The 18,558-nt window shown below is 35.4% G+C and overlaps 1 protein-coding gene across 1 annotated transcript; it reads left to right on the forward strand.

Annotated features, from left to right (window-relative positions):
* Positions 1-2,686: 2,686 nt before the first annotated feature.
* On the forward strand, positions 2,687-9,619 carry LOC101720297 (C-type lectin domain family 6 member A). The gene is given in 6 exon segments (XM_004921199.2): positions 2,687-2,849; positions 2,851-2,898; positions 4,364-4,377; positions 6,791-6,936; positions 8,263-8,378; positions 9,481-9,619. Coding segments are annotated over 6 exon segments (603 nt in total). The 5' UTR covers positions 2,687-2,709.
* Positions 9,620-18,558: the final 8,939 nt, after the last annotated feature.

The raw sequence follows: 18,558 nt of genomic DNA on the forward strand, positions 1-18,558 counted from the left end.
CCAGTTCAGTGATACTCAGGTGGTTGAATATCAGAGCGTTCCATCTCATTTCCCTTTGGGGTTGCTGTAGGTGATCTGGAAGTCTGGTTTTGAGACTTATTTATATGTTTTCTCATTTCGACTGGGGGTGGGTGCTGTTGGCGCCTGCACAGATTACCTCCTCTGAGCTGGGAGAGGTGGGACAGGGGCCAGGATGAGTGGTATGGATGGTGGCCCAAAAGCCCTTTCCTGTGGGCTGGGAGCAGCGGGAGGGATGGTGGCCAGGAAGTCACTTCCTCTGCACCAGGAGCAGTGGGACAGCAGCTCAGAAGCCCCTACATCTGGGCCGGGAATGGCGGGACTCAGTACCATGGTCTGGTGGTCCGGTGTCCTCTGCGTCTTTGTAGTGTGGAAACAGGTGGCTGTACAGAGGAGCCGGGGGGGGGGGGGGTCATTGTCCAGTGGATTCTTTTGTCAAAGTTCTAAGAAAAGTTTAGGGTATGTTTTCCAATTTTCTCTTTCTTCCCACATGTTTAAATTACTATTTATTTTAGTTCCGACTGTGACTTCTCTTTTGTACACTGAGTAGACATCTCTTACTCACATTGAGTGTGTGAGAGATTGTCTATGAGCTCTGGCTTCTTAATCATCAGTCACATTTCAGGAAACATCCTCAGGGAGAGAAATACAAGAGATTCTCAACACAGAGACCCACACAATTGTACAAGAAGAGCAACCTCAAGGCAGAGGTAAGCTTTTATTTTCTTCATTTCAGAATAGAGAATGAATTGTATGATGAGATGATGAGGGTCAACTGGAGAGAAGAGGTAAGTCAACAGACAGATCAAAGCCAAGAGATGGGACCCAAAGAGTAGTCTTAGGATTTGAAGGAAAGAATAGTGTCTCAGAGAGAGAAGCAGTTGAAATAATAAGAAACCAAACATAAAATGCAAGAATATTAGAAATAGGAGACAAAAGTGATGTTTTGAGAATGACAGTACATCAATGAAAGAATGTAAAACTGAAAAAGAAAGAATAAGGAAATAAAAATTATACTCATGTGTGGATGTGCTTTGTCAGATTTTTCTGGGCTTCAGAATTGCTACCTGATTATTCTTGGGGAGTTTGTGAGCTCTCTTCTTGCTTGGAATTTTTAGTTAGTCTAATTTCCTTTGGTTTATTCACTGCCCTCAGCTCCTTGGGGGCTTTGGCTCTTGGCCCTTCAGTAACTGCCTTTGTCTCCCTAATCTGACAGAGAACATAGCCTGCTGGTAGAGGATCTGGTTCTGGGCTGTAATTTTCATCAATCTCCTGGGTGTTTATTTCTCAGTGGGCTACTTGGGTGAGGTCCTCACTGGGTGCTGCCTCTCCAGTTCCTTTCCTCTCGTGTGGATATTTTCCTTTTCACCAATATGTCAGCTCTTGCTAGGAAAGACCTGCTTTTCTTGATTTCTCCTTCCCCTCCCCTATTTCATTCTCTTTCTCCTTCGACAACTGATTAGCTTTACCTGGTTCTGAGAGCATTTCCTGCACAATGACCTCACAGAGGAAGGTGTGTCATTCGTAGCCATCATCCAAGGCTGTATGTTCCAGAGCTGCACTTGCCAGTGGCTCTGTATTCTCCAGCCACAAACACCCTGTATTGCAATTGCAGCTGTAATTGCTTTTATAATGGGGAGAGTTTACCTTAGGGTCTTTGATTCATGTAGGAGTTTTCTCCAATATAGGATGAAGAAGTGTTCAAACAAGGTAACGTAGAATTAAGGAAATAGAATATCCCTTCCCTGTCTCATTTGTTTCTGTATATACATGTTTCCAGTTCATTCTGAGATATCTCAAAAGTCTTTGTGCTCTCCAATCTACAATTTGATTCTCTGTTCTGATGTGGTAATTAAAATAGATATTGAATAGTCTGGGAGAGAGTGATAATGACTTCCTATGTCAAGTGGCTCATATTGGTAGCTGCCTCTGAGGTGAAATACATCTCACATTCTGTAAAACACGAAGGTATTTTTACCAATGTTAGACTCTTTTTTTTTTTTTTAGAATCTATTTTAATTCCTATGGTCAAGCACAAGGAGATAGTTGTTAAAAATAGTTATTTCATTAGTCAAAAAGAAACTGAAATTCAGCACCCTAAAACAAAGATGGTCTAACTAAGACAATGGTAGAGGGTTTGACAATATTGTTCTTCAGTACTAGTATGAGAGGAGAGATAAGGAGAAAGAAGGGGAGGAAAGTAGAAGATAGAAGTATGAAGAGCCAAAGAGTCAAGTCGGGACCTAAGTGAGAATATGTCTTACTGAACAAGCACTCATGAAAAAATTATTAATTTTTACCTGAGACATTTAAATATCTCTAAATATTTAAAGTCTGAATTTATTTGCTATTTCCCCATATATTTATCTAATGCTATTTATTGTCAGAAATATTTAGAAAACATCAACATAACCTAGGTGCTTCCTTCAAGATTATTAAAATAAAGTTGAACAATACAAAGTGTTTCAATAAATATTGTTGATGAGCTTGTGACAGTAACTCTTTTAAGGTTTTTCTCAGTAATTGATGCACAAAACAGAAATAAGACTTGGCCTAGAATATCAAACTTAACTTAGTAGGGGAAAGAAACAAAAAAATAAATGGACAGTTGTATAGGCAGTCACATGAGATAAGTAAATATAAACAAGCAGTGTGTTAGCTTGGTCTTTATTGGATTTGCACAGAGAAAGGATGTGTGTGAGAGAGGTGAGGAGCCTAGCACAGAGGAGAGCTTCGGGCTCTGTGGTAATGGAGTGGGTAGACTCTCGTCTTCTTTCTTTTTCCACAGTGACTTTTCTGTTTGCAAGTGAGCAATATGACAAAAGGCTGTCTACTGCATAGCTACCATTCAAGTCTAACCTGCTTCAGTGAAGGAACAGGGTGAAAGGTAAATCCTTATCTATACATTTCTTTCTCAGAGAGCAGGGCTGTTATCAAGACTGGTGTATTATAGTCTCTGTGTGTGTGTGTATGTGTGTGTTTGAGAGAGAGAATGAGAGAAAGAGATAGATAGATTGTTTGTATATCAATATTTCTCTAAACTGACATGCTTATATTAGGTTCTGAATATGCCCCAAATAATTCCTTCTCCAGGTTTCCTTATCTTAAAAAATATTATCAAGAGCTGGGGATGTAGCTCAGTGGTGCTGTGCCTGCGGGGCTAGTGCAAGGTCCTGAGTTTGAGTTCCAGTACTAAAAAAATAATATATTATCAACATATACATGTATATTTTGTTCAAGTCAACTCTGGAAATGATTCATAACAAATCTTATAATTTCCACTTTATCCTCATCCTTTGTGAAGTATATTTAATTCTCTTTTTTATGTTTAACTTTTGATATTCCTTTACATTCCAAGTGCCAGCTTATCACCCATCGAATTGTCTCAGGCTTTACTATCCTCATCTCAAAAGACACTCCTGGTAATGTCATATGTGGAGAGTTAGGAGAGATACATTCAGGACCATAGTTGACTGACACTGGTGAGAAAAGCCAAAGAGAGCCAAAATATGTGTGTATTGTGGTCTTAATCATTCAGAGTAAGGAAATGTAATCTAGACAGGTGTAAGGCTCTTGTCTTTCAAGGACTGTTTCATGATGTTGCTTTTATGAAGATGCCTTTGAGAAGTGAAGAGAGGGCAGAAGCTAATTTGTATTTCCATAGATATTGGTATTAATTCTCTCTCTCTCTCTCTCTCTCTCTCTCTCTCTCTCTCTCTCTCTCTCTCTTTCTCCCTTCTCTCCCTCCCTCTCCCTCTCTCCCTTTTCCTCTCTTTCTCTCTTTCTGACATTTGGCAAAAAAGTGTTGGATAGCAACACAAAAAATGGTTTCCTATCTTTTCTTCATTGTTTTTAATTCCAAGGGATTCTTCTGTCAAATTACTGTGAAGGTGACTTTTTGTAAGGAAAACATAATTCCACTAGGAAAGTTCACCTCCCAATTTTTGAAGGAACTCCTGCAATAGCAAATAGAGTCTTAAAATATCTCCTTGGAAATTAGTAATGGACCCTTTGGCCTTAGACATCAGAATGATCTGAAATTGATCAGAGATGGATATTAATTAAATTGGCTCCACTTCCATCTGTACACTTTTTCTTATTTAACCTAATATTATAACCAAGAATGCTGTTTAGTACAATTAATTCAAATGATAAACAATCTCAACTTAAAATTGTTTTGTGTATCATATCAGCAAATAAGCGTTTAAATTATAAAAATATCTTCTTACATGACTTCAATGAAAATGAAAAAATAAGAGTTCAAGTACTAAATTTCCATTTTCATCAGTGTTATGAACGTTATTGAAATCCACACCGACGTGTTGGCCATTTTGTTTCCCATTAGACTCAGCGAAAGGAGTGTTGTGACATTGAAATGAGTGGATAGAGTCAGAGCTCCTTTAGTCAGCTTGGACTCTGCCTGAACTAGTGGTCTTTGAAATGTCTTGCTTGGCTAACCCTAAAAAAGGCTTGAAAGATTGCATGTGTCTTCTGAAATTTAATTTCAAATTGAAAAGATTGCATCATATTAAAGAAACAAAGGCTTCAATTTCTAGAACATTTGAAATATTGACAGTACAATATTTTTTAAAACAATGTATCTACTAGTGTCTACAAACCACAACAAAATGTTACTTGACACAGATTCAGTAAACAAAAGAATAAATTTGTATTATTTAGCATTTAGATGTTTTGTATTTATGTGACATTTCCCTTCTCTGCCAAAATATGTACATAAGTATATGTTTAATATTTTCACCTGATGTGGGCTATGAGACTTTAAAAGTTAAATTTTCATTATAGTAGTTATTGTTACAATCATTATCAGAACACAATATTCAAACATCAGTAATTTATTTTAAATTTTGATAAACTAGTGCTCATAAAGTAACACTCAATTGGAAGTTCATCTCTTAATAAAAAGGGGGATGTAAAATGTAACTTGATTTATCCATAATTAAATAATGTCTTTGTTAGAATGCAATAGATATCAATATTAATTCTATTTGATTTCCAATTTAATGACACAAAGTGATAAAACTTTCCCATCCAAATACATAGATAGGTATGGAAAGAGCTTTGCTAAAATGTCACCAATTTTGTATTCTTTCATTAATCTGCCTAAGATCATATAGTGAACTATTAGAAATTGTAATGATCTATGAACTGAGAATTAGATTATATCATTCTTCAATGCTGTTGAATCTAAAGAACAAAAATAAAATAATTTACAAAATATATATGTTATTTCTCACTCAGTAGTCATTTGCTTTCTCCATTCTGGGGAATATATAAAAAAATTTTATTAAGTTTTATCAGGAAATTTTTATTTACATCTGTTATTTCTTTAATTTACAAAGCACTTTAGTCAGCAATTAGTCTCAGGACATACTGGAAAAATAAAATTAATGTCAGTATAATTTTTTTGACAAATACTTTTACTGAACATAACTTTTGATACATATTTTTCTCAATTTTGAAGCTAAATATTTAGCATATTTCAATTATGAAAAATCTTTGCCATATAAAATTGTATAAGTAAAGCCAGTATGCCCTATTAAAAGTCACATAATTAGATTTAAAAATTCAAATAATGTTAATATATTTTTTAGGAATATTATAAAAACAGTCATTAATGTGAACAGTCATTAATAATGAACAAAATACAAACTAAAATATATTTCTATATGAACAAAATACAAACTAAAATATATTTCTGAAGGAGCCAGTATTAAAATGATTAGCGATATGGTCTATATTTTTCATTTTATACTGTTACTAAGAGAAGAATAAGTCTGCAAATTGTTTTCATTCTTTATATTAAAATGTAACAACTTAAAAAAATTATATGTATCTACGTATAATAACATCAATGTATATTAGTGATATGGGTCTTGATATAATCTCTAGAAGACCATGCCTTTAAAATTTTTTAAATCTAGCAAAGTATACAACTTATTTAGACATTCTTGTATAAGTGTATAATATATATAATGTTACATATATATCTGATAAAAATATAGTACTATGTTGAACTTATTGAATATTTTTTTAAATTAAGCCCACATTAAAATGGTTCATATTTATATGATTCATTGTCTCTATGAAATTGGCAGTACACATTATTATATCTAAAGAAGAAATAATGGAGACTCAAAGGGCTGGATGTTTAATTTTCCCTCGTTTAGTATGTGTGAGGACATGGGTTCAATCCCCCATACCAAAACAAAATAACAATGGTAAATAAATATATAAATGGAAAAAAGAGAAAAAAATGAAGTTATTAACTTGCTGGAAGACATACATACATAGTACAGCTAGAACCTAATGAAGCCTAAGCTTAATAGTTTTAATTCCACTTGTAAGGAGTGTTTCCTTGTACAAAATTATTGGGAAACTGGTTTCCAAGTTTACCTGTGCTGGTAACTTAAAACTAAAAAGTGAACTTCTTGCTTGCAATATATAATCATGAAATAACATGTAAAAAGAAAGACAGAACCAAAATTTAATAACGAGCTTTTTTGAAAAAAAAATTCAGGAAAATTCTGCAAGATAACTTTGTAAAAATTGAGAACTTAATGTTAAATATTATTTTCTTAAAATCAACTCCCTGGCCCCAGAGTACATAATTCAGAGAAGAGTAAACACTTGAATTAAGAAGCCAACGCTAGAAAACAACCCTTTATCCTTGGAATTTTACATGTGAAAAACACATCTCTTTTATCTTATTTGTCATATTTTGCAGTCACGTTTCTTTCTTGTAACACAGAAGTCTGGGGTTGTTGTCCAACTACGTGGAAGTCTTTTGGTTCCAGCTGCTACTTCATTTCTACTGGAAAGGATGTTTGGGATAACAGTGAGCAGACATGTGTTGAAATGGGAGCACATTTGGTGATGATCAATATGGAAGGAGAGCAGGTACTTTATTTTTCCTTAAAGTTTTTTTAATTGTTGGAAAAATACAAAATAAAATTTGTTATATTGACCATTTTTAAGCATAAATTCACTAGTGTTTGTTAAGGTCACATAGAACTTTTCCATTTTGGAAAACTGAAACTATACCCATTAAACAATTACTGGTCATTTAGGTTAGGGTTAGGGTTAGGGCTAAATGGCTCTATCAGACTCTCTTCTACTTCCTGCTCCTGTGAATTTGACAGCTTTAATTTCTCAAATAAGTGGAGTCATATGATACACATCTTTTTGTCAATTGACTTATTTCAGTTACCGTGATGTCCTCAAGGTTCATCAACATTGTAGCATGTGACAGGATTTTTCTCCCATTTCAAAACTTGATAATACTTCATTGTGTATATATCCCTCAATATTGGGGTTTTTTTTGGTTTATTAATCTGTGATGGAGAGAAAAAAATGTTTATAATATGTAAATATGATTATTTGACATATGCATGACCTCATAGACTTTTTGTTTTGCTATGATTGGTTTGGTTTGTAAAGAGATCACTAAAAACACTTGGGCTCTCATTCCTTCAGTGATTGTCCTTTAGGTTGCACCATCTTGGTTGAGTTTATTGCTGGATATTTTATTCTTTTATTGTAAAAAAAGACTATTTTCCTAATTTCCATTTCAGATCATTTACTGTAGTGTAGATGAGTGTTACAGACTTTTGTATGCTGACTTTGTTTCCTGCGATCTCCAGTCCAGGGCTGAAGTCATGATAGCAAGGCAAGCAAATGCTTGAAATCTTAGTTCAAGGGCAGTAGAAAGTTGCTAACTCAAGTGGGCAGTTAGGAAGTGGAGTGAGATGAATTACTTCTTCCTCTGCCTTTTGTTTTATTAAGGCCTTCACAAGATTGCATGATCATTGCCCACATTGAAGAGGCCATTTTACTGAGCCTATAGGTTCAGATGCTAATCTTTCCCGGCCAGAATTATTTTATTTTAAACATCCCTTAACCCAGTCACAGGCTAGTTACAGAGAATTAACTAGCATTTAACAAAATGTTTTAAAAAATGATTAAAAGTTTAAAAATTAACCCACGATCATTTGAAAACTATTCTGTCTTAGTAAAGAAATCATGAATGATGGAAATTTATGGGTTAGGGTCTTTTCTCCACTACAGGGATGTTGATGCTTTGACCTGTGTTTTGGTTAGTGCACCAACTTGTGACTGTTTCTTGCATAGTGTTTTCTTCTAAGTATAGGTATAAAGTCTTTAAAGAATCTTTATCCTGATCAATAGGGGAATTCCAAAATTTATAATGCCTTTTATTTCATGCAGAATTTCATTGTCCTGCAGCTGAATAAGTCCTTTTCCTATTTTCTGGGGCTCTCTGATCCACAAGGTAAAAACAATTGGCAATGGATCAATCAAACACCTTTGAAGGAAAATGTCAGGTGCATGCAGACCTAGATAAAAGAACTATAGGACATTTTACATAGACAATTCAGGGACATTTTGTTAACTATGATAATATTAATGATTATAATGATAACAGAATTAAGAATTATTAAACTCTTACTAAGTTTATGCATCATCTCAGTTAAACTTCATAAAACTTCCCTGGTTTAGAACTCATTATACAGATAAAAATTGAATAACTTATTGAAGATTAATAGATTAATAAGATAAAAGAATGAATTTTGAGGCAGGCGGCGGAACCACTGAGCTAAATCCTGGCCCAAAAGAATGAATTTCAACCCCATATCTAACTACAAAGATAGTACTCTTAAGCCATTTGGACTTTTCTGCCTCAAAACACAAGAAGGGACTTAAATTAATCTTAGGATTTAAAATGTGTCAGAACTGTATGCAAATATAGTAGAATCATTACACAATGATTCTATTTTTATAGCTGTTAATATAATTTAATTGTACATTATCTTCTTTTACCCTCACACAATCTTGTGAGGATTTTTTATGATTTTTATTTTTGTATATAAGGAATTAAATACCTGATAAGATTAGATTACTTGATCATTATCTAACTGAATTAGTAGTAAAATCAAATCATTTAATTCCAAAACACAATGTCCAGCTTCCCTTCTCAAACCTATGCTTTATTCCATGGAAGCAGGGTCAAATCTTATGTTCAGAGTGAGGAGACCTTCACTCTTTTAAGGCAGCTCTAGAAGAAGAGAGAAATTTAGGAATGACTACATGGGTGACAGGAGGCAGCTTGTGTTACGTGCTAGGAAGAAATGAATTGTTCAACAACCTAGGTCAGAACAATGATCTTGTAAAGAGGAGAAAGCAAAGATTAGGTTGTAATACAAAGGTACAAGGGCATACTGTGTTGTAAAAATCCTTTCGGGAGAATGTTAAAGGAGCACATGTAAACACGTGAGTCTGTACTGGAGGATTTTGAGGAGGGCAGCATGAAAAGGGGGAGCAATTGTTGAAATGCCCTCACCCTCAACTTCATTCTGCTCACTCCAAATACTTTCTAATCAGCGACTGCACATACATTAATGAATTTCTACTATTGTTTCTCTCTAGATTCTGGCACTTAAAGGAGCCAAATCATTCTTCACAACAGTGTGGTTCAATAGTTTTCTGGAAGCAGTGGGGCTGGAATGATGTTGTCTGTGATAAAAATACAAATTCAATATGTGAGATGAAGAAGATTTACCTATGAGTGGAACTTTATTCATTGATATCTGTAAAATTCCAGAAATTGTGAAATGATAAGGTCTTCTAATGTTCACATAATCCTTTCATTGTAAAGATTCATGTAAATGTTCAATGCCTTCTCACCTCTAATCCCTCCTCTCAGTCTGTTCCCTCTTGTAATTCCCTTTTTTCACTAATGATAGAATGTGTTTCTCCCTTGGTTCTGTTCTTTCAATTGTTTTTCATTCTTTTCTTTCCTTTTTTCATTCCTGGTTCCAGAAAATATACTATGCTGTCTGTTTGAAGATCTATAAGTATTGATGATAATTTTTCCTTATATGCTGCAGATTAATCTTTTTGGTGAAGATTGTGACTAGAACTGCAATCATCTGAAGGCTGACAGGAGCAGAGGGGTCTACTTTCCAGATGACTCACTCATGTGGTAGGGGACTTGGCACTGGCTATGGCTAGGTGGCTCAGCTGCTCTTATGTGGGAGGCTCTGTAAAGGTACTGTGAGTCTTCATAATATGGCAGCTGCCTTCCACTAGAGCAAGGGCCATGATAGCAGCAACCCCTTTAATGTTACATGCTGTAACCTCCTCTGCATTCCACTGGTCATGTTGACCAAACTTAATATAATACAGGAGGAATTAACTAAAAGTTTGATTAATAGAAGATGATAATCATTGAGGATCATTCGAGAGGCTGGCTATTATAGTAGGGTTTCCTTTAAACATTACAAAAAATGTGTACTGAAAAAACAAGTAATTAAAAATCCTACACTGAAATTATGGACTTGTGTTTGGCAAAACACTATAAAGAAAATGAAAAAAATGAACTGGGTTAAGATACTTCATACATCTATAACTAACAGTATTAATACCAAGAATATATAAACCACAGTTAATAAAAAAGACAAAAAAGGGCAAAATATAGAGGAAAATACATTCAATAAACATGTTTTAATAGAAATGTTCAACTTCCCTGGCTTTTTGAGGACTGTAAGTCATGACCCTGCATCATTTTATATCCATTTTAGTGGCAAATGTTAAGCAAATGATAATGTCAAGGGAATTTAAAAAAGAATTAAGATGAGTTATGTACATGTACTAATTCCTCATGATGAATACAATCATTATGTACGGTTGAGGACCAGAGGATAATTAAGGCCTAACTGGCCTCCTTTGTGAGCACAGAGGAGAAAGGCTGAACAAAGGGCGATTACATATTAGGGAAAAGTTAAGACAGCTGAGGTTAAGTTTTTCACTGGACACTGTACTAATGGATATTGGAAACTAAATGAATTTTGTGTTACTTTGATTACTTGTGCCTGTGTTTGGATGAATAAAAGGTGAGCCAAAACATCAGAGCTCCTCTGTCTACTAGAGGTACAAGGCCCCTGGCTGCCTGCATGTTAAACTGACTCTGTGTCTCTTTGTCATTCATCCATTTCATCCCTGGGGCAGGGAAGAACAAAGTAGTGGGCCTAGGTCCCAAAAAATTGGCCTGGTGAGTTGCCTGCAGGTGAGGCCCTGGCATGGGGCTTGGGACCTAGAGTTGCCTACAGCTGGCACTCTGAATAGGGGCTTGAGACTGGAGTCACCTACAGTGTACAGCAAACATATATTAATGATTTTAAAAAGTTTGAGTTTATTTGCTAAAACTTTGTCTTCTTGTCCAGTTTGCTCCAACCATTTACTTTTCAAACAATTGTTTCAAATCACTTCCTTTCATTCTGTCTGGATTGTGTAGCTACTGCAATCAGGAACCTGGACAAAGTGTCTTCTCTGGAACCACAGCCTGTCTTGACAGGCAAATTAATGAACTAAGTCCATCATTTTTTAAAGTTAAGGCTGTAGTTTTCAATAGCTCTATCAAATTTATATCACTGTACATCCTTTTCTGTGTTCTTACTACCCACCTGACCCTTTGGCTGTGTGGGTGTGTTACTAAGAATCCCCAATCCCTTTTTTATTTTTATTTTTTATTTTCAGACAGGGTCTTACTAAGTCACTAATTTGCCCAGGCTGGGCTAGAACTTGTGATCCTCCTGCCTCAGCTTCTCAGAGTGCTGGTATTACAGGCCTACACCACAGGGACTGGCTTTTAAAGCTGTATTTAACTCTCTTGTCTTCTCTACTCTACTTCTCTGCCTGGCCACTGACTGGCCCTTTCTTTGCTGTCTTCTTTCAATTGAGACAAGGTTGGAATTTTCCAAAAGGATTCTGCAGGGACAGTGGGGATGATAAACAGCCACTGACTTGGGAATGACAAACAGTTCCAGCACTGCTCTGTCTGGAAGCTGTACAAGGCCTCCTCTCAGGTGATCCTTGAGTCACCCCTTGAGATAGTCAGAACAAGTGCACTGACCCCATTTCACAGTTGAGGCAACAGGACTTTCCAACATCTGATGTGATCTTCTCAGGTCCCTGCTTTGGAGAAGCAGAGCCAGTCCAAGTAGGTTTCCTGCCTCAGAGATAATGTACCTCCTGTAGCTTTGCCCTTGGTGTGACCTGAACTCACTGTGTGATTTGCTGGCCCAGGAGCTACTCAGAAGAACCAAAAGGAAAGTTTAGAAGTAAAAGAGTCAATAAATGAAATAAAATCTCACCAAGTAGAATCAATAGCCAGATGGAAATGATAAAAAGAAAGTCATTGAACTTAAAGATAGATCAATAGAAATTATCCATTCTGAACAACATAGAGTGGAAAAAATGAGAAAAAGTGAACAATGAACAGACCTTTAGGGACCTATAAGATAGTCCTAAAACGTTCAACATCCTTATCATCAAAGAAGGGAGAAAGAGTGTGTCTCAGAAAGATTATTAAAAGAAGCCAAGTTGGCAAAACATAAACCTACAGATAAAAGAAGCTCGTGGGACCTCAAAGTAAACCCAGTGAAATCCACATCCAGACACATCACTTCTGAAAACTAATGACAAAGAAAGAAAAAACTCTGAAATGGGACTGTGAACTAATGGTACATAATTTATGGGGAACATCAGAAACTTCGGAAACTAGAAGAATAAAAATTTTAAATTCCTTAAAACAACCAAAACAAAACTATAAACCCAGAATCCTATCTCCTCTGAAAATATCCTCCAGGAAAGAAGGTGAAAAAAAGACATTCTCAGATTAAGGAAGACCAAGAATTCATTACCAGTAGACCTAATCTAAAAGAATGGCAAAGAAAAATTTTCAAGTAATACTAGAGGGAAACGGGGAACTTCAAGAACATAAGAAGAGCAACACAACTGGAAAAAATACCTCGGCAAATGCAATAGATTCTTACTCTTCTCTTAACCCTTTTAAAAAAAGACTAATGATTAAAAACAAAAATGATGACATTGTTTGATCGAGTATTCAAATATATATAGATGTAATACATAAGAAAAATAAAAGTAGTCCCATCTTAAAAAAAAAAAAAGAGTTGGAGTGAAGCAAGAAACAGTGGGGGCCCTGGACAGACAACTCTTTAACACAAAGATAGGAGCAAAAAGTGGCTTTTAATGATGGTGGTGGCTCAGTGAGTGACTCCTGTCAGTTTTGAGAGCCCTGAATAGAAGTTTGTGCTTCCTTATATATGTCTTTTTACATCTGTGAAGCTTAATTCCATTGGAGTTTCCCTGGTAATATAGCAAGCAGGATTTACAAAAAGCAGACCAGTGGAGAGGGGGCAGAGGAAAGAGTTCTGACAGGACTTTCTGAGTACATTAAGTTCCTTTGGTGACAGATTACGGAAGTTGTCATGGCCACTAAGGTTCATTGTACAAAGAGCATAGTTACCTACTTAACCCATAGTTGCCTAACAGCACAGTTAAGCCATAGTTGCCTAACAGCACAGTTAAGCCATAGTTGCCTAATAACACAGTTAACTCATAGTTGCCCAATTCCACATGGAGGGATGGTCTCTTTTCTCAGGAGGACACATACATTGGTGACAACCTTCATGCTAATTTGAGTTTAATTTGGCATAGCTGCTTTGGAAAAATACATAAATGTACATTTTACTGACATAAATGTAAAATGAGAGATTTAAGGGTTTTGATATGTGGGTATCAAAATGAAGAATTCTTTTGTGGAGAAATTTTAACAGGGGGTGCATAGCATGATTATATTACTTAGGCACATGTATGATAAAGATAAAAAATAAATGCTCGATAAACACAAAGCTCAATATAATGGTCTATCCAGAGCACTGGCTGTAGGTCTCAATCTCCAGCAAGGCAATACGATGGAAGCGAGAGAGAACAGAAGACACAGAAACAAGACTTAAAGAGAAAGTGAGGCTCTAGGGTAGTCCAAGCTGCCCTGGGAAACAAAGACAGAAAGCACCCAAAGCCTCCAATATTTATTGATTACAAGCGTGAGACATCTGGCTATAGTGTATGAGGCATCTGGTGATAGCGGTTATCACAGGCAAGGCTGTAAAAGGAAGGCACTGCTTTTCTTGCAGGAGAGATCAGATCAGGACTGGATAGTAGTTAATTAGCAACCCATTATGTCAGTGAGGGAAGCCATAATTCAGGGAAAAGAATTTAATTGGGATCACACTGACCTCTGCTGGAAGTTAATTCAGCAGGGCCCTACCACTTCACAGACCATGATTTAGGTCTCTGTGGCAGCCATTGGCAAAGGAGCTGTGCTCGCCCAACTCTGCCATCTGACATGCCAATATGAGTCATGTAGGCTTTAGTCAGACACCTAATATAATACAGCCAAACTATGGGGAAGCAATAAGCTCATGCCACTTATATAGGCTGCTAATAAACTGGGCAGGGGTGTCTGCTACAATGGTCATATCAGCATGGTAGGCAGGAAGCAAGCACACAGGCTTATGGGAAACAAAATTCTAGATTTTCCATTCAGCTGTGCTGTTCCTATAATAAGCATTAATCAAAACAAAAGAAAAGAAGTGTTTTAAAGAGTTAATATATGATGAAACTAAAATTATCATTAATATGTGAGCACCATATATACTTTTGTCTTCATCCACATTTCTGGCTCATAAATCCTTCCCCAAAGCAAGTCGGAGAACTAGAATTTCTCTTCCTCAAGATGGGTACAAACACTCTAATATTCCCCTGATTTTCTGTCTTGGGGTGTGGAAATGAATACTGAATGCTGATTGATTAGATTCAGAAGTAAGCTTTAAGTACATTGTTGTATTTGATCTACACATCTATCCATAAGTAAGAGGACCTTTATTTTCTTTTAGTTCCCACCCTAATTTGGAATCAGTTTATACTAACCTCAAAGAAAAAGTCAGTGTGATTTGTTTACTTTTCTAATTTGAACAAATTGTTTAAATTTTCCTGTAGAACTCTCTGAAAGTACTCCCTGTTTAGAATGCTTTTTTGACCATTTTCTTCTATGATTTTTAAACTTAAGATTTCTAGAAGTTATTAGTTGATTTTACTACTATTTTTATTTTCTATGAAAGCATGTTTTTCACATTAATTTGTTTGTTTATAACTATGTATACCAGCACCTGGAAGGAAGCTCCCCCGCCGTCATCCCAAGCCCCTAGGGCAGAGAAGGTAAGCCACGCAGGTGCCAGAAGCACCCCACCCCCACTCCGTGGAAATGAGAAGACACGTAAACAAGCCTCAAAAACAGAGTTCCAGATCACCTACAGCAACCCCAAAGGGAAACGAGATGGAACAATCTGATACTCAACCACCTGGATTCTCTGAACTAGCAACAAAGGAGGATATGGGAAAAATGAAATCAGAAATAATTACTCAGATAACAGCAAAGATTTTGCTCATGGTGCAAGACATGATTAATAAATCTAGAGAGGACACAGATAAAAAATAGAGGATCTGAGGAATATGATGGAATCCCAACATAGGAAACAAATGGAATCCATAAAACAGATACAAACAGATTTCCAGGAGATTAAAAACTCCATCGAAAGTCTGCACAGCAGAATGAACCAATGTGAGGATAGAATTTCAGATATAGAAGAAAAGATTGCAATTAGTGGCCAGAAAAAGAAAAATTGCTTTAAAATTGTAAAGGAACATGAGAAATCAATTCAGCAGCTGCTAGATGATACAAAAAAGAATAACATAAGACGGATTGGAGTCAATGAAGAAAGAGGAGAGAGTGCAGATGACATAAAAAAACTGTTCACACAAGTGATGGCAGAAAACTTCCCAAGCAGGGGAAAAGAACTTGACATACAGATAAATGAGGCATATAGGACTCCAGCTAGCCTTGATCAAAAAAAATCTACACATAGGCATATAATAGTTAGGATTCCAGAAATCCAACAGAAGAGCAAAGTTCTACAAGCAGTGAGAGAAAAGAAACAAATCACATACAAAGGAAAGCACATCAGAATCACAGCAGACTTCTCAATGCAAACCCTCAAGGTAAGAAGAGCTTGGAGTGATGTATTTCAATCCCTAAAGGAAAACAGCCTCCAACTCAGATTGATGTACCCTGCAAAATTATCTTTCAAAATTGATGGAGAAATAAGATACTTTCATGATAAAGAGCACCTCAGGAACTTCATGAATATCAAACCAGCACTCCAAAAAATTTTAGACAATACCCTAGGAAAAGACATTGAGGATCACAACCCCAGGAAGCCCAGCAGAATGAATCCATTGGGTGTGATAAATTAAATGCAAAGTGGGAGAATCCAACAAAAAGAAAAAGTCATGACAAGGCTTTTAAAACTTTTAACTTCATCTCCCTAATGAGTGTATAATTCAATCTTGTTATTGTACTGATTAGTATTTTTCTGATTCTAGAGTTGCACACCTTTCCTTGTGCTGTACTGGCTATTTAGCATCTTCTTATGTCTACTTTTTAATTGAGTTCTCTATTAATGAGCTCTAAGAATTTCTTATATATTCTGGTCATAGGTTATATGCATTGTAAATATGATCTGTTTAAGGACTACTTTTCATTTTAATGATGTCATTTAAAGTTCTAAATTTTGATGGAATCTCATTTATCAATTTTTTTCTTTTATACATCATGGTTTTTGTATCCTAGGTAGTTCTTGCCTACCCTGAATTCATAAATATTTTCCCTTATAATTTCTTCTTAAAGTTTTACACTTTTAGGCTTTCATATTTAGGTTCATAGATCCCTTCAAGTTATTTTCATGTATGGAAATAAAGGGTTGAGGTTAATTTTTTATATACAGATACCAGGTGTTCTGGTGCCATTTGCTGAAAACACTATCTTTTCCTCGGCTCTTGAATTGAGTTTATATTCTATAAAATGCTAATGTTAAATAATCTTTCAAAACTCAGTGGACCATATATGTGTAGCTCTATTTCTAGATTCTCTGTTTTATTCAAATGATCTATATGTCTTTCCTTATTCTAACACTGCCTTGATTACTGTACCTTTAGAAGAAGTCTTAAAATTAGGTACTAAATGTCTTCCAACACTTTTTTTTAACTTTTCTAGGTCTTTTGTAGTCCAACATAACTTTTAAATTTCAATATCCAATTCTTCATTTATAGCAAGTATACACAGACCTGAATTTTTATATATACCTTGTGTTTTCTAATCCTGCTAAATTCAAATACAAGTTCTAGGGGCTCCTAGAGATTTCTTAGTATTTTCTCTGTAGATGATCATTTCATCTACATATAAAGATTTTGCTTCTACCTTGCCAGTCCTATCCTAATTGTATCATTTTATTGCCAGGCTATTTTGGTTGGGCCTAGATTTCAAAGTTTAATGGACAGATAAAGAGTAATCATATCTGCCCTTGTTCCCCACCTTAAGGAGAAAGCATTGTATCTTCTCCATTCATATAAGGCGTTCTCACTGGAAGTATGGACTACATGTCTTTAATCTGTTGAGAAGGTTCTGTTCTACTTCTAGATTCCTGATAGCTTTTACCATGAACAGCTGTAGAATTTAGTTCAATACTTTTTCTTCAACTAGTGACAGGATCATATGGCTTTTTCCACTCCTCTGTTAAAATGATGACTTTTGGGGGTGGATCTTCCAAAACTGAGCCAACACTGCCATCCCTATAACAAAACTACTTTCTGCATACTGCCAGATCTGACTTCTAATAGTTTGTTTTGTTAAATTTCTATCTATGTTCATACTTTTTTCTTCTATTATCTTTATCCAATTTTAGGATTAGCACAATGTTGAGTTCCTAAAATGAGGGGAGAAGTGTTTCTTCTTTTTTCTGCTTTAATTATTTGATATAATTTATCAGTTAAAATGTATATGAGCCTGCTGTTGTCATATAGGTAGGTTTTCAAGCTAGGAATATACTTTCTTTAATAGGTGCTATTCAAATTTTATGTTTCCTCCAGAGTTAGTTTCATTAATTTGTCTTCCAAAGTACTTCTTAGAAGTTGTCAAATTTATTTCAAAAAAGATTTTTGTAATATGCTTTCTATGTCCTTTTAAGTTCTGTAAAATCTGTGGTAATGTATCCTAGGACTTGATATTTTAATTTTAAATATGTATAATTGACATTGTGTAACAGGAAGAAATGGTCTAAAGGAGCAGGGGAAGTGGGAGGGGTAGGGGAAAGGAAAAAAGGGAAAAGAAAAAATATGAGAAAGGGAAAAAAATGGAAACAAAGTCTTTGCAAATAGGGAAGGGTGGAGGGGGTGAAGGAAGGGCAGGGGAAGGGGAACAAAAATAAGAACCAAGATACTCATGTAATGGTACAAGATCCCAATGATAAATGCAACTGTATTTTATCCCTAAAATGTAGCAATAAACTTAATTTAAAAAAATAAATAAAACTATGTACAGTGTATTTGTATAATTTTACCTGTCCTTTCATTTGTAGAATATATATTCTCCTTATTAATAATGAATTTTTGAATGTTTCTTCCTTCTTTAAAATTGACCAACATAGTTAAAGTTGTATTCAACATCCCTTAAATCAAAGAATCAGCTTTTCTGATCAAATAGTATATACTATGTCATAATATATTTTATGTAATATATAAAATAGT

This window comes from Heterocephalus glaber, unplaced genomic scaffold (assembly GCF_053883595.1).
Source record: "Heterocephalus glaber isolate CG9 unplaced genomic scaffold, H.glaber_assembly_v1.0 deba00001444, whole genome shotgun sequence".
NCBI classification, from domain to species: domain Eukaryota; kingdom Metazoa; phylum Chordata; class Mammalia; order Rodentia; family Bathyergidae; genus Heterocephalus; species Heterocephalus glaber.